Here is a 15573-nt window from a genome sequence, read left to right on the forward strand (position 1 = left end):
TGGTTTTGTTTATTTATTTATTTATTTATTTATTTATTTATTTATTTATTTATTTATGAGAGAGAGAACATACACTGTGGGGGGCAGAGGGAGAGGGAAAAGCAAACTTCCCGCTGAGCAGGGAGCCAGATGTAGGGTAGGGGGTTGTGGGGGTCAGGGGTGTGCGGATCCCAGGACCTTGGGATCATGACCCGAGCAGAAGGCAGACGCTTAACAGTATGAGCCACCCAGGAACCCCACGAACCAAACCGTTTCATATCAAGTTTTTTTTTTTAAGATTTTATGTATTTGTTAGAGAGAGAGAGAGAGAGAGAATGCACATACACAAGCAGGGGGAGAGGGAGAAACAGGCTCTCCACCAAGCAGAGAGCCCTATGTGGGGCTTGATCCCATGACCCCGGGATCATGACGCAAGCTGAAGGCAGGTGCTTAGCTGACTGAGCCAACCCAGGTACCCCTATATCAAGCATTTTTTTTTTAATGTTGAAGTTAGAATTCGCAGAGAATGTGTGCCACATGGCATATAGTAAAAAAGAGGTTAGAACTGATAGCCAACTTGGATGCCACTAAAAGGGCACATGAGCTACAAACAAGGAGCCATGTCCAGTATAGAAAACAGAGATTCCAGGCAGCACCTGGAGCCATACTCCTGGGCTCCTGCACCACCCCACCTGGAGCTGAATGGGGTGCCAGCCCCTCAGAACCCTTGTCTTCCGCACACCTTGATGTTGCAGTAGATGTCTGGGGGCAGACACCTCTTTGGCTGGATCTCCCTCATCCTGCTCTCCACCTGTGGGTGCACCTCTGGAGAGCCCCCAAAAAGGGCCCCCCAGGGGCCACCAGCCAAGGTGCTCCAGTCTGAGGACTGAGGAGGGCAACATCCTTCCCCATCAAATTCTACTTGTGATTCACTAGCATTTCCATCCAAACTAGTAGAACAGTCGAACCTGATTCAGCCAGAGGAGGAAAGCCTAATAAAACTTCCCTCCCCCTCCTTCCCTAACTCCCATCTAGTCTGAATTCATTCATTTTTTTTTAAAGATTTTATTTATTTATTCATGAGAGACATAGAGAGAGCAGAGACATAGGCAGAGGGAGAAGCAGGTGCCCTGCAGGGAGCCCGATGCAGGACTTGATCCCAAGACCCTGGGTTCACGACCTGAGCCAAAGGCAGATGCTCAATCTGCCTCAATCACTAAGCCACCCAGGTGCCTCCTAGTCTGAATTCAAATCCCACTCCTTCACCTACAAGCCATGGGACCTTTGGCTAGTAACTTAACTTCAGTTAAGTTCCCAGGTCTGTAGAATGGGGACAGTAACACCTATCCCATAGGATTGTATGAGCGCTACACAGGGTGATGCCTGTGCAGTGCTGGCATCAGGCCTGACACAAGGGAAGCCCCAGACAGTGGTATTCTTGTGGGTCATACAGAGACACACAAAGACCTCTCCTATGGTCACTTGCACACATGCAGATACACAGAGGCCCAAAGCCACAGGGAGCTCACACATGGGCACACACAGGGACACACAGATCTGAAGGCCCCACCTGGCCTCCCCATCCAGGCTCTTGCTCTGCTTCAGCTCCATTTGGTTGGAGCTGGATCTGACCTGTTTTTCTGGGAGAGCTGGCAACATCAAAGGGAGTCCTTTAAGCTCCACCTCACTTGGATATGGTGGTGAAGGGGCCCTGGCCTGGTTCCCCAGATACTCTGCAGGCCACAGCTCCAGGCATGAACCCCACAGCACCACCCCCTTAATTTCTGATCTGGGGGAGTAGAAGTAGAAGATGCAGTCAGGAAAGGATGTGTCATCCACAGTCCATAAACACACAGACACACCCACAGAGACACAAGCAATCAGGACAGATTTAAATATTAAAAGCAACAGGACAGAAAAGCACCTGCATTATGCTCACAGGCATAGCTCCCTGCCCAGCAAGGAGGGGACCTGGCAATCTTGCAGATTGCAATCCTCCGGCTCCAAATTCAGGGATTTTTGTACTATGCCAGCCCGCATTAGCACTATCTCCTCTACCACCACCACCACCACCATTGTCCCCACTGTGACCAGCATCACCACCCCCAACAGCATTGCCATCCTCAGCACTACCATCACTACAACCACCATCACCAACACTACCCCATCACCACCGCCACCACCATCACTGTCGTCACTACCTTCTACATCACTGTTTGAACTGATGGAGGAGCCCTCATGAACCCTGATACAGCATGGAGGAAAGACCCAATGGGAAGGGTAGAAGAAGGAAGTAGAAGGTCAAGAAGCTCAGGCCCTGCCACAGCCCTGGATTCTCACAAACTCCAGCTCTGCGGGAGACAGTGTCTCCCCAGCCTGCGTCTGAGCCTCCTTCCCTTCCCTGCCCCCCCAGAACCGGTCTCCAGCGGGTGTGGCCCTCGTGGTTCCCCAGTGCCGGAGGCGGCCGTGCAAAGAGAAGCCCGGGAGGGGAAGGGACGGGAGGGGCAGGACCCTGGCCGCACCCACAGGATTGGCTGACTTGCGCCCTCGCCGCCAGCCCCTGCCTAGACGGTTTCCCAAAGAGACAGTGGCCTGAGCCACCGCCCGAGCTCTGGCCGCCTCAGCCATGAGGTGGGCACCCGGCGGGCAGAGCGGGCCCCGGGGGCCACCCTGAAGCAGCGGTGAGGAGGGCCGAGGCCGCCGGGCCCCGTAGGGGGCACCATGGACAAGTTCCGGATGATCTTCCAGTTCCTGCAGTCCAACCAGGAGTCCTTCATGAACGGCGTCTGCGGCATCATGGCCCTGGCCAGCGCCCAGATGTACTCCGCCTTCGATTTCAACTGCCCCTGCCTGCCGGGCTACAACGCGGCCTACAGCGCGGGCATCCTGCTGGCGCCGCCCCTCGTGCTCTTCCTGCTCGGCCTGGTCATGAACAACAATGTGTCCATGCTGGCTGAGGAGTGGAAGCGGCCGCCGGGCCGCAGGGCCAAGGACCCCGCCGTGCTGCGCTACATGTTCTGCTCCATGGCCCAGCGCGCCCTCATCGCACCCGTCGTCTGGGTGGCCGTCACGCTGCTGGATGGCAAGTGCTTCCTCTGTGCCTTCTGCACCGCCGTACCAGTGACCGTGCTAGGCAATGGCAGCCTGGCCCCTGGCCTGCCTCCCCCCGAGCTCGCCCGCCTGCTGGCCCGGGTGCCCTGCCCCGACATCTATGACGGCGACTGGCTGCTGGCCCGCGAGGTGGCCGTGCGCTACCTGCGCTGCATCTCCCAGGTGAGGGGGCAGCACAGCCTCGGCCTGGGTCTCCCCTCGCAGCCCAGGGTCCCTCTGGCAAGGTCCAATCCCCCTCCTCTTGAAATGAGGCTTCCTCAGGGCACAGTCATGTTTTCCCGATAAATTGGAGCTTCCCAGGCGGGGCTGGGTCTCCTCTCAGAGAGGAGCTCTTTGGGGCAGGAGCATATCTTCCCAACTGAGGCCAGGGCTTCTGAAGGCAGAGCTGTGTGTCTTCTCTGCATCAGTGCTGTCTGGAAAAAGTACGATGGCTACCTCAGTCCCGAGGCCTCTGTCCCTAGAGTGGACCCAACAGCTCAGCCAACCCCACATTCTCCATCCTGAGCTCCAATGGGGAAGCCTGGCATATATATTTTTTAAAGATCTTATTTATTTATTCATGAAAGACACAGAGAGAGAGAGAGAAGCAGACACACGGGCAGAGGGAGAAGCAGACTCCATGCAGGGAGCCTGACGTGGGACTTGATCCCAGATTTCCAGGATCAGGCCCTGGGCTGAAGGCGGCACTAAACCTCTGAGCCACCCGGGCTGCCCAAGCCTGGTGTATTTGCATCCTTTTCTTCTTCCAGGCTGAGGCAGTGGTGAGGCAGGTGGGTGGCTGGGCCATTTGGGTACATTTCCCTGCCAAATGTCCCCAGCAGGTGCCTCCCTGCTCAGGCAGTGGGATCCAAGGGTCCTGGTGCCCCTGGAAGGGAGGGCTTGGGTGAGGGGGATGCACTGTTGGGATGTGCCCTAAAGGTAGGGTTGGAGGGCCCACTGACTGGAAATATAGAGCTTGGTCCCCCCAGCCCCACTCCTTTGTCTTCTGGACCCTCTGGACCCTCCCCTGTCTAAGCCCCCAGGTCTCCCCTGCAATCACTGCAGCACAAGAAGGAAGCAGCAGCATGTCCTTACAGCAGATGGACCAGGGGCTGTCAGGGAAGGGGCAGGGAGCCAGGGCTAAAGGAACACTCTGCTCTGGCAAGTCCAGACTCCTGGCTCCCTGGCTCCAGCCCTCCTGTGGGGCCCACGTCTCCACCCAATGCCCCATGTGAATGTCACGCTCTGAGTGTACAAGCTCTGCTTCCCTCCAAACCACTTCCTCCCTGTGGGCACTTGTGCTATTGTACCAGGCCTCAGGGCCTGGGACAGCTGTCCCTCTGCCTGACCTTTAAACCACTGCATCATGAACTAAGAGGTCCCCTAGAGGACAGACTGCCTGGCCTATAGACATGTTTTGCCTGGCCTGCTGAGTGAATTCAGAATTCAGTCTTGGAATTTTGGAAAACCAGACATTTTCACATAAAGATCAGATTCTTGGCTGTACTTGAAATCTGAGGAGACCCAGCTTCATGGGGTCCACATTTCGTCTATGACCAGCACATGGGTTTTCCCCCAGACCAAGCTCATGCAGAGCAGCTTCCCAGCCCGTATTTGCTCAGCCTCAACCCCTTGACCCCAATTATAGACATTTACCCGCCCCTCACATCCTGATCTGACCAAAGGCTTCTCTGTGTAGCTGGGGGCTGATCTGGGAGCCCAGGTGAGGAGAGCCTCCTGCCCCATGCCTGACGGTGAATTATTGGCAGATTGGATCTAGCGCCCAAATGTCTAGTGCTCTTCAGCAGAGTTCAAGCAAGTGTCTTGTTTGTTTCTTCAGGGTCCAGCTCAGAGCCCACACAGAGGAGGCTCGTTTAGTGCTGGCTACCAAAAGGCAGACAATACCAGGAGCCAGAGAAGACATACAAAGCTCAGAAGAGGAAGGGTCACTATGGCCCTGGGAGGTCAAGGAAAAGGCATATGGGTAGCAAGGGCCTATTGACATGATAATAGTGGCTAATGGTTACTGAGCACTAACTATGGACCAGGCACTGCACTGTTCATGATCACATTTAAGTCCTCACAAAAACCCTGTGAGAATGGACCATTAGCAGCCCCATTTTATAGGTGGGGAGACCAAGGTATCTAACAGAGAAGTTAGATACTTTGCTCCTGGTCAACTAGTAAGGACTGGAGACAGTGTCCAAAACCAGGTTGCCTAGTTCCAAGGTCTGCCCAGTTAACTCCTGTGTATTGAGTGCCAGGCCTACACACGGGGCATTTTACTCGCAGGATCCCATTTCCATGAGATGGTGTATCTATGCCCATTTGACAGAAAAGGAAAATGGAGTCCAAGAGGTGAAGTCATTTACCCCTCAGTACTCTTTTCCCTAAAAGCCCTGATCCAGAGTGCTTGGGGATTTTAGACAGGCTTGGGGGGGCCGGAGGGCAGTGCCAGTCAACTCCCCCCTGTCTCCCCTGCAGGCACTGGGCTGGTCCTTTGTGCTGCTGACCACGCTGCTGGCCTTTGTCGTGCGCTCCGTGCGACCCTGCTTCACACAGGCTGCCTTCCTCAAAAGCAAGTACTGGTCCCACTATATTGACATCGAGCGCAAGCTCTTTGATGAGACGTGCACAGAGCACGCCAAGGCCTTTGCCAAGGTCTGCATCCAGCAGTTCTTTGAGGCGGTGAACCATGACCTGGAGTTGGGTCATGCCCACGGGGCACTGGCCACGGCCCCTGCTGGCTCAGCTGCCCCGGCAACCACTGACGGGGCTGAAGAGGAGAGGGAGAAGCTGCGCGGCATCACGGATCAAGGCACCATGAATAGGCTGCTCACGAGCTGGCACAAATGCAAGCCGCCCTTGCAGCTGGGCCAGGAGGAACCACTGATGGGCAACGGCTGGGCAGGAGGCAGGCCCCGGCCTCCACGCAAGGAGGTGGCCACCTACTTCAGCGGAGTGTGAACCGTGGCCAAGTGAAGAAGCGGGAATGGGGTATGAGCCCACAGTCTCTCAGACCCCCAAACCAGATGGAAAATGAAGCCTGCAGGTGTGGGTGGTAAGCCCCTAGAGCAGACCTACGCGCCCAGGCATTCACCTGCCCGTAGAAGCAGGAAACTTGGAGCTGGAAGGGGACAGCAATCTTCCAGCTGTGACCCAGCAGTATTAGTCAGAAGGGTTCAGAACTGGCTGGGGAGGGACTAGCCCCCACCTGCCCAGCCCCTCTCCAGCCACTTCAGCCCTGCCTTACTGTCTCCTCTCAGGTCCTACAGCCACTCTGGCTGTGAATTTTTACAACCTCTGTTCCCTCATCCTCAAGGCTCAGGGAGTGGGAGGGCGTCCAGCTGCCTCACAAAGCAGGAATCCTCTGCTTTTGGTTAGGCTCCTGAATGAGGCTGAGAGTGGGTTGTAAGGACATGGCACACAGCTTCACCTGGTGTAACACACCTGCTGCGACAGGGGATGAGACAAGATGCCAGAAGTTAGGTCTACTCAGGAGAAACCAGAGTGTGTGCTCACCATGGAGGCCACCCTATAATCGTCAAGTGGATTGCACGTTTATTTAATACTGAGCACTAAGTCTTCCTGTCTTACCCATTTGAGAGGCTACAACCAAACACCAGAGACTGAGTAGCTTATATGCAACAGTTTACTTCTCATAGTTCTGGAAGCTGGAAGTCCAACAACATGGCTCTGGCATGGTCACGTTCTGATGGAGGCCTTCTTCCTTGTTCAAAGTCAATGCCCTCTGGCTGTGTCCTCACAAGGTAGAAGGGGCAAGCATCTTTTCAAGGCACTAATTCCGTTCATGAGGCTCTGTTCTCATGAATTAAGCACCTCCTAAAGGGCCCACCCCTTAATACCATCACCTTTGGGGGTTAAGATTCAGCCCCTGAATCTGACCATACCAACATCCCTTGGAGGGATCCTTGGAGACCACCTGGAACACCTTCACATCCAAATCTCAGGGGGAAATCAGACCAGCCCAGAACTTGGACATTTAGGAAAGAAGCTGATATCTTCCCCATTTTCTCAAAAACCTTGGGGAGGGGGCTCCAGAGTGCTAAGAGGCTTTGCCCCTGAGGTAGGGATGAGGATGGGAGGATTGGGGGGTGGGGATCTGCCTAGAGTAGAAACAGCTCAGACTCGAGAGAGAGAGAGACAGAACTGGGTCATACGTTGGCTCTACCACTTACAGTGTCCCTCAGACCAATTGCTTCCTTTTTTGTGCCTCAGTTTCCTTATCTGTACCATGGGGATGAGAGTACCTGCCTGATGGGGTTGTAATCATGAAACAGGTGAAGCATGGAAAGCTTGTGCCACAGAGCAGGCATTGGGTATGTGGTGGCTAATGTGTTTGTAGATTCTTTACCCTGAATGCTTATCCTCCTTCCCTGGACATAAGGGGAAGGTGACATAAAGAACTGGAGCCACCGTGTCAAGGAGGGAATTGAGGGCCAAGAAGATATAAATCCTACTCATCTAAGAACTTGTTCTTGGGGATCCCTGGGTGGCTCAGCGGTTTAGCACCTGCCTTTGGCCAGGGGCGCGATCCTGGAGTCGGGCTCCCAGCATGGAGCCTGCTTCTCCCTCCTCCTGTGTCTCTGCCTGTGTCTGTGCCTGTGTCCCTCCTCCTGTGTCTCTGTCTTTAGCACCTGCCTTTGGCCTGGGGCGCGATCCTGGATTATATTTATATCATAAATAAATTATGATAGACATAGAGAGAGAGGCAGAGACACAGGAGGAGGGAGAAGCAGGCTCCATGCCGGGAGCCCGACTCCAGGATCGCGCCCCTGGCCAAAGGCAGGTGCTAAACCGCTGAGCCACCCAGGGATCCCTAAATAAATCTTTAAAAAGAAAAAAAGAACTCATTCTTTTTTTTTTTTTTAAGATTTTATTTACTTATTCATGAGAGACACAGAGAGAGGCAGAGACATAGGCAGAGGGAGAAGTAGGCTCCCTGTGGGGAGCCTGATGTGGGACTCGATCCCAGGACCCCAAGATCACAACCTAAGCCGAAGGCAGATGCTCAACCACTGAGCTACCTAGGCGTCCCCTAAGAACTCATTCTGATCTTGATCCCTGCAACACTGCTTTACTGATTTCCCTTCTTTGCATCTATTCTTCCCTCCCTTACCACTTCTGAGATCCAGTTTCGCTTATTTGGAAGGAGGATGAGCCCTATAGGCTTGCGGGGCTGGAGGAGCCCTCTAGGCTCCTCTGGGGGGTGCAACTTCATCTAGGTCCTGAATGTGGAGAGGGCTCAGAGGAGTAGAGACCAGGTCTGTGTTGATAGGTAGGGAGGAGCTTCCAGGGGGAAAAGCCAGCCCAGAATATTCAGAGGTGCAAATGTCAAGAAAAGAAAGCTTGGGGTTCATAAACAAGAGCTGTAAGACCTCACTAAACCCCTCCAAACCTCAGTGTGTCTGTCTGTAAAATAGATCTTAAGGAGAATAAAGGAGGGTAACTTTTGAGGAAGAATCTGGAAGTGTTTGGCACATGGTAGAATCTGAATAATGAACACTGGTCCTTTCCCTTCATTCCTACCCATGGACAATCACAGCTCCCAGAGGCCAGCATGGCACTCAGCAGTCCACTGTCTAGAACCACAAGTATTGCAGAGCTGACAGGAGGCTGGGGCAGGTGGGTGTCTCTCCCTTAATCATAGGAGTCATCTAGCCCATCCTCGGGCAGAGCTCTCCCCCTTAGCATTCTTGATCCATGACTTTCCAGCCTCAGCTTGCACACTCCCATGAATGGGGAGCTCATGACCCCTTTCCAGGACAGACTGGGCAGCTCTGATGATAACAGAAGGGTTCTTTCAGCAAGCTGCCTTCTTGTAATTTCCACCCACCACCCAGAGCTCTGCCCACAGGGCCTCAGAGAATCACTTGCCAGCCCTCCTGAGATTTGAAGCAGTGCCTGAGGTTAGCTGAAGTATGGACAGAAGAGCCAGTGGTGGGGAGGACTGGATGGGGCAGGATGGCTCTCAGGGAGAAGAACCAGAATAAGTGGGGAGGCCCTGGCCTGTGTATCCTGATGGCATGACCCTGCCCTCTAACCCTGCCGGGGTCTCTGTGGCAGCTTCTGTCTAGTGGGAGTCAGGCATGAGGAGTGCTCCTGAAATGGGCAGGGAGGGCAGGCCCAGGCAGGATGTCCGGGAAGGTCCCCCGCCTGGCCCCTGAACTGGTCCCACTGGTGTGCAGCACTGTCAGGGCGCCTACCCGCCCGCCGCCTGCCAAGGCAGCTGGCTCAGGACGGCAGGCAAGGAGGCAAGGCCAGGCGCGCACAGGCTGCGCGGCTGAACTTCCTCTCCTCTTGCACCGCCCTCCCCGCCCGCCCTCCTCTGCCTGGCGCCGGAGGGAGGCTGTTTTTCCACTGGTTGCTGCACAGAGTTCCATCCTGCTGTTTCATCCTCTTTCCTGGATTTTAAAACTTCTTTGAAAACACCACCAGCCCCAGGCCCTGCTCATCTCAAGCTCCCTGCTCTAGTGCAGAAGAAAGCACAAGGGAGCCAGCGGAGGGCACGGCTGGCCCGCAGCACTTCAGGGGGGCCTGCCTTGTAGGCCCACGCCCCGCGGAGGCCGGAGCCACTGGGTGGCGCTGCAGCTGGCATCAGGTAAGGAAGGGCCCCTCCCTGAGGCTTGCCAGGCGAGGGAGTGTGGCAGGACTGCTCAAGGCTGCCCAGAGGGATTGTCCTGGAGAGAAAGTCCCCTCACTAAGTCTCCGCATTCTAGGCAAGGCCAGTGGTGCCCCCCTCTCCCAGCCTGTCCTGTCTTCTTGCCCTGACTGCTGTGCTTAGAGATCCCACCCAGGCCCAGATGTGACCCCCCTCCCTGACCTGAGGGACAGGGCCAGTAGTCTCAGATGATGGCCTGGCCCCGCCTCTGCTCACCACCCGCTGTGTTCAGATATCTTGTACCACGCTTTGGGCAGCTTATGAACCCAGGGCCTCATGAAAGTCATGAGGAGCCTTGAAGCCAAAAGGGGAAGAGGCAGAGGGAGAGGAGCCAGCTTTAACCCATTCATCTCTGGCAACATTACAAACTCTTTCCCAGGGAGAGGGATGGAGCCCCTGGGCTGTGAGTGGGAGGAAGAGTCAGCTCCCTCCTCCTCCTGGCTCCCCACGTGGTCACGGAGCTCTGCCTGCCCCATCTGGCAGCATTGGCAGAGACCGGGTGGGGTGTTAGTGTAGAGAAGAGGCACAGAAGGAAATATGGCAGGGGTCCCCACCTGTTTGCTGTCCATCTTTTCCCTCCATTCCCTGGCTTCTGGCTGTGGACTTTTGTTTTTCAGCCCCCAGAGCAGGAGGACACGGGCCACACCCTGGCTATACCCATCTCTCTGCTTGTGTGGGTGGGGTCTAGAAAGAGCCCCAGGCGTGGCCACTTCCTGGCAGGCTGTCCACATCCCAGACCATGGCCGAGCAGGCTGGGGATGAGCTGGTGGGGATGGTAGAGCTTTAGTTTCCATCCCTGTCACTGGCAGGCTGGGAAGCCCCCTGAGAGGCTGCTGGGTAGGGAAAGGGTGGGGAAGAGAAAGTTCGCCAGGGCTCTCATGGATGAGCAGAGCACAGTCAGAAGACCAAGAAAACAGAGGACCCACCCTTATCTGCTTCCCAAGCCTCCTTATAGGGCAGGCTCAAAAGTCCTGCCCAGATACCTCTATACTGTGATGGCCTCGAGAGAGGCACTTTCACTTCTTTAGGCCTTAGTTTCCTGATCTTGGCAGGAAGGAGAGTCGTCTCCACTGCCTCACCTCTGGGAGCCACCTTAAAGCCTTGACAGGATGAGATGGAGGGTCTCACACATAGGACAATCGTCAGGCATCATTTATTCCCTACAGCACCCCTATGGGGAGACCAAAGGCTGGAATGATTTGTCCTCCTTTCACAGAGCAGGACACTGAGAAACAGAAAAGCCATGATGTATGTTGAGAGCCAAGATCTCCTAAACCAGTCTGGACTCTGAGGTCTCCCAAATGAAAAGTTCTCATGAACTCCAGGGACACTGTGCCTTGCTCGGCACCGACCAGGGGCCTTTCTCCACCCCACCCCACCCCACAGAGCTGAATCAAACCCAAGTCCCTTACCTCCCAGGAAACCCATTCCAGCTGTGATGCCCATCACACCTTCCAAATAGTCCTAGGTCCCTCAGTGCATTAGTACCACCTGGAGCCCCACATCCTCCAGTCCCACAAGGCCATTCTTCATCCCTAATTCAAGGGAAGCTTGTGGGAGTAACAAGAACCCAAATGCCCAAGGCAGACACACATGTGACCCTGGCAAGCCCCTCAGCCTCAGAAAGCCTCTGCTTTCTCTATGCACAACAGGGATATGACAGCTCAATGTGGGATCATGACAACAGGCAACGAGGGATGGAAAGCATCTGACACCCAGTGGGAACTCAGTGAGCAGTGGCTACCACATCCCCTAGGCCCCAGGGCTCCCCAGATCTCCCCCTTTCTCACCAGCATGGCCATACCAGATGCTGTCGATTTCTTTCAGTTTTCAGAGACAAACGTTTATCAGTCATCTACCACTCCACAGGAAGCACCAGACAGGCCACCAGAAGGGATAAAATGGCAAGACTGTGCCCTGCCTTCAGATGCCCACCCACCTGCACTCCTTCCTAGTCCCATTGGGAACCACCCATCCCTGTCTCCTCCTCCTGCCCCCACCCTCCCAGCTGGTCCCTGAGCTGACTTGTCACCATGGCAGCCCTGATTGCAGAGAACTTCCGCTTCCTGTCGCTCTTCTTCAAGAGCAAGGATGTGATGATTTTCAATGGGCTGGTGGCACTGGGCACGGTGGGCAGCCAGGAGCTCTTCTCTGTGGTGGCTTTCCATTGCCCTTGCTCACCTGCCCGCAACTACCTGTACGGGCTGACGGCCATCGGCGTGCCTGCCCTGGCCCTCTTCCTCATTGGGGTCATCCTCAACAACCACACATGGAACCTGGTTGCTGAGTGCCAGTACCGGAGGGCCAAGAACTGCTCAGCTGCCCCCAACTTCCTCCTCCTAAGCTCCATCCTGGGCCGTGCAGCGGTGGCCCCTGTCACCTGGTCCGTCATTTCCCTGCTGCGAGGTGAGGCCTATGTCTGCGCTCTCAGCGAGTTTGTGGATCCCTCCTCACTCACAGCTGGGGAGAAGGGCTTCCCACCAGCCCATGCCACGGAAATCTTGGCCAGGTTCCCCTGCGGGGAGGGCCCCGCCAACCTATCAGGCTTCCGGGAGGAGGTCACCCGCAGGCTCAAGTATGAGTCCCAGGTAAGGCTGTGCAGAGGGAAGCTCCTCTTCTCTCTTCCCTAGGTGATGGCTGCTGGGGAGGTACCGGGATGGTCCAGTGTTGAAGCTAGAGCTGGTCTAAGATATCTGAGCCAGGTAACCTGTGGGTTAGGACTTGGTGAGGCAAGTTTTAAACACTAAAAGAATGTTCTTCTGGCTCAGCCTTATCCCAATCATAGATTAAGCCCCTTTTTCTCCAAGATTGAGCATGAACCCCCATAAGCTTATGAAACATCTGCTGTCTCTAGGAGTTGACACTTTCCCATCCCCAGAAGGACCCCAGCCCAGCACCGAGTCAGCCCCACGTTTTGCTAACATCAGGGAGCTCCAAGCCAGAAGGGATGTTTAAGTTCAGAAGCAGCCGCTGCTGCCCCAATCCTAGCCACAGCTGTGGCTCACTTCTGAAGGAGCAGAGGTCAGGGGGAGAGAGGGCAAGGGCAGAGGCCTGGGCAGAAAACACAGCTGCAAGTGTTCACTAGAGCAGCAGAGCATGAGGGAGATAGGAGCAAAAGACTTTCTAAAAAACTAAAACAGGACAGCCCAGATGGCTCAGCGGTTTAGTGCAGTCTTCCATCCAGGGTGTGATCCTGGAGGCCTGGGATCAAGTCCCACATCGGGCTCCCTGCGTGGAGCCTGTTTCTTAAACATTTAATCGCCGTAAGACCAAGCCCTCTCTCTGTGTCTCTCATGAATGAATAAAATCTTTTAAGAAATAAATAAAAAACAAAACAGGGAATGTGATTTCAAGGCAATGAGGATAGTGGAATCACAGCCTGAAGGACCAGCTTCCCTTACAGAAGTAGGATCTGCTCTCGGAGTGGGGTGTGGGCCAGGTTCAGCCCAGCCCAAGCCCTGTGACCAGCCTTCTTCCTGGGGTGGGTGAGGGTCCAGGCAGCTCCCTGCCCCCCTCCTCAACCCTGCACCTTCTCTGGCCAGCTCTTCGGGTGGCTACTCATCGGCGTGGTGGCCATCCTGGTGTTCCTGACCAAGTGCCTCAAGCATTACTGCTCACCACTCAGCTACCGCCAGGAGGCCTACTGGGCGCAGTACCGCACCAATGAGGACCAGCTCTTCCAGCGCACCGCGGAGGTACACTCACGGGTGCTGGCTGCCAACAACGTGCGCCGCTTCTTTGGCTTCGTGGCACTCAACAAGGATGACGAGGAACTTGTTGCCAGGTTCCCAGTGGAAGGCACACAGCCTCGGCCACAGTGGAACGCCATCACTGGCGTCTACTTGTACCGTGAGAACCAGGGCCTCCCACTGTACAGCCGCCTGCACAAGTGGGCCCAAGGTCTGGCAGGCAATGGGACAGCACCAGAAACCATGGAGATGGCCCCCCTCACCTCCTGAGGGCCCTTCATCACACTCTTTGCAAGTGACAGTACTTGGGTTTCAAACTGAACTCCACTGCGTGCTCACAGCAGCATCAGACGGGGATGATTTTTTAAACTTTTTGGAGAAACAGGCCAGGAGCAAGGAGCACAAAGTAACCTGGGGTGTGGAGAGAGCTAGTAGACAATGGGGTCCGCTCCCACAGGAAGGTTCTCAGACCTGAAGAAACCCCCCTCTCCCGCTGCCACCAACCACTGGGGTCAACAGCTTTGGAGAAAAGACCCCTTTGCAGAATTCGTCCTTAATTAACTAGGACACGGATGGCCTTTTACTGGTAGGACTCCAAGGCTGGGAAGCCCTGACCAGCAGAGCCAGGTAACCGTGAAACTCACCAGCAGACTCCTCGAACAGGATATCGTGCTATTTTTTTTTTTTTTTTTTAGGATATCGTGCTATTAATGGATGTGTGACTGATTGCATATGGTTACCTGGCTCAACAGCGCTCAGCCAGGAAGATGCCCTCCAATGTATGCTCTGGCATTATTTTATACTTAAATTTTTTGATAAAGTTTTTCTTAGTATAAAGGACTAACCTGGTGTCTGCATGATTGGACAAGCCATGCCATAGCAGGCAAGGGGTCATGGAGACAGGCCCAAATCCCATCCTCTGCAGGAGGGAGGGGGGACCGAGAGACGCTGGGCAAGATTAAGATGGATGGGAGGGCAGGGGTGCAGAGAAAGCCAGGTGTCCCACATGTCGGATGACCCTATGGCTGATGATGTCTTGACAATTCAATTCAGTTATCTGATTTGATCTGGGGAACAGGTGAAGCCTGGCTTTTCTCAGAGATCGCTTTAAATTTCACAAGTCAGAAGATCCTGCACTCAGTAGGGCAGATTATCTCCCCCAGATAACGTAGTGCTAATGACCAAAACCCACCCTCACCCGCCTGCTCTTGCCTGATCACCTCCGCCACCTCTAACACCCTCGATGCTCTCCCTGTCCTGCTTCCCAGCATTCCACCCAGTCACTTCCCAAGGAAGAGCTCCCCAGCTCTCACAGCATTTAAAGCCCTGCCAAAGAAAACATTTAATCCCCATAAGACCAAGCCAAAAAAGAACTAGCTTCAACAACTAGCCTGGTCTCTGCTGGTGTCCAAGAATTCTGAAACATTTGGGATTATTACGTATCAAAGGAGGTGGAAACCATCTTTCTGGGAAGTTTACAAGGGTCACAGGGAGGATTAGGTGTGGACCCATCATGTCCCTTTTCCCTCAGGTCTCAAGGAAAACCATCAAACCAGTCAATGCCCTCCACCCAGCAACATCTCCCCAGAGGAGCTACGAGGAGACACAGAGAAACCAGGCAGCTCTCCCCAACTGAGCAGTCCACGTCCTCACTGAGCCTCCTACACGCCAGGCCCTGTGGCAGCACACAGACATACACACTCTCACTTAATTAATCCACAAAACAACTCTCTGAGGTAGTTTTTTGACCCCATTTCACAAATGAGGCGCCCCATTTGGAAAGCTTGGATAATCTGGGCCTGGTAGGCCTGGGAGGAAACCTCACCGGGTGGTCTAAGCCAATACCTGTGGCTTTCCTCTCAGATGCCTTGGTTCCCCAACTGTCCTTTCTCCAGAGGGCTCTGCCCTTGCCCTCTTCCCAGCCTCACATACTCCACAAGAGCACCAGCACAGCTGAGCTCAGGCTGAGGGAACCCAGAGATTCCGAGACTAGGGGAGGAGGCCCACTCCTTGGGCCCTACTGGCCCCCTCTGGCTGGACCGAGAGCTTGCCAGGGCCAAAGTGGGATCCTAACCACAAGAGCATCAGGAGTCAGCCCCTCCATTTCTGCTCCCCAGGAAACTCCTGAGAGAG

General features: G+C 54.7%; 2 protein-coding genes across 6 annotated transcripts; both read left to right on the top strand.

Moving 5' to 3' along the window:
* The first annotated feature begins 2700 nt into the window (after positions 1 to 2700).
* CALHM1 (calcium homeostasis modulator 1) lies at positions 2701 to 6036 on the top strand. Its single transcript, XM_041740151.1, has 2 exons — positions 2701 to 3252; positions 5554 to 6036. The coding sequence occupies exons 1-2, from the start codon at positions 2701 to 2703 to the stop codon at positions 6034 to 6036; spliced, it is 1035 nt and encodes a 344-aa protein (XP_041596085.1).
* A 3190-nt stretch (positions 6037 to 9226) lies between these two features.
* On the top strand, positions 9227 to 14654 carry CALHM2 (calcium homeostasis modulator family member 2). Of its 5 annotated transcripts, XM_041730316.1 has the most exons (4): positions 9227 to 9691; positions 11404 to 11480; positions 11621 to 12339; positions 13294 to 14654. In XM_041730316.1, the coding sequence occupies exons 3-4, from the start codon at positions 11785 to 11787 to the stop codon at positions 13708 to 13710; spliced, it is 972 nt and encodes a 323-aa protein (XP_041586250.1). In that variant the 5' UTR covers positions 9227 to 9691; positions 11404 to 11480; positions 11621 to 11784; the 3' UTR covers positions 13711 to 14654. The 5 variants fall into 5 exon arrangements, with proteins under 5 accessions (XP_041586250.1, XP_041586229.1, XP_041586239.1 ...); XM_041730295.1 differs by lacking the exon at positions 11404 to 11480 and having other exon boundaries at positions 11579 to 12339; XM_041730305.1 differs by lacking the exon at positions 11404 to 11480.
* The last annotated feature ends 919 nt before the right edge of the window (positions 14655 to 15573 follow it).

Source organism: Vulpes lagopus, chromosome 2 (genome assembly GCF_018345385.1).
Source record: "Vulpes lagopus strain Blue_001 chromosome 2, ASM1834538v1, whole genome shotgun sequence".
Classification (NCBI taxonomy): domain Eukaryota; kingdom Metazoa; phylum Chordata; class Mammalia; order Carnivora; family Canidae; genus Vulpes; species Vulpes lagopus.

Bases quoted from the DNA above. Each gene is read 5' to 3' on its own strand.
- CALHM2 (XM_041730287.1), top strand. From the start codon at position 11,785: ATGGCAGCCCTGATTGCAGAGAACTTCCGCTTCCTGTCGCTCTTCTTC. The intron at 12,340-13,293 runs GTAAGGCTGTGC...TTCTCTGGCCAG, and splicing joins GGCTCAAGTATGAGTCCCAG to CTCTTCGGGTGGCTACTCAT.
- CALHM1 (XM_041740151.1), top strand. From the start codon at position 2,701: ATGGACAAGTTCCGGATGATCTTCCAGTTCCTGCAGTCCAACCAGGAG. The intron at 3,253-5,553 runs GTGAGGGGGCAG...TCTCCCCTGCAG, and splicing joins ACCTGCGCTGCATCTCCCAG to GCACTGGGCTGGTCCTTTGT.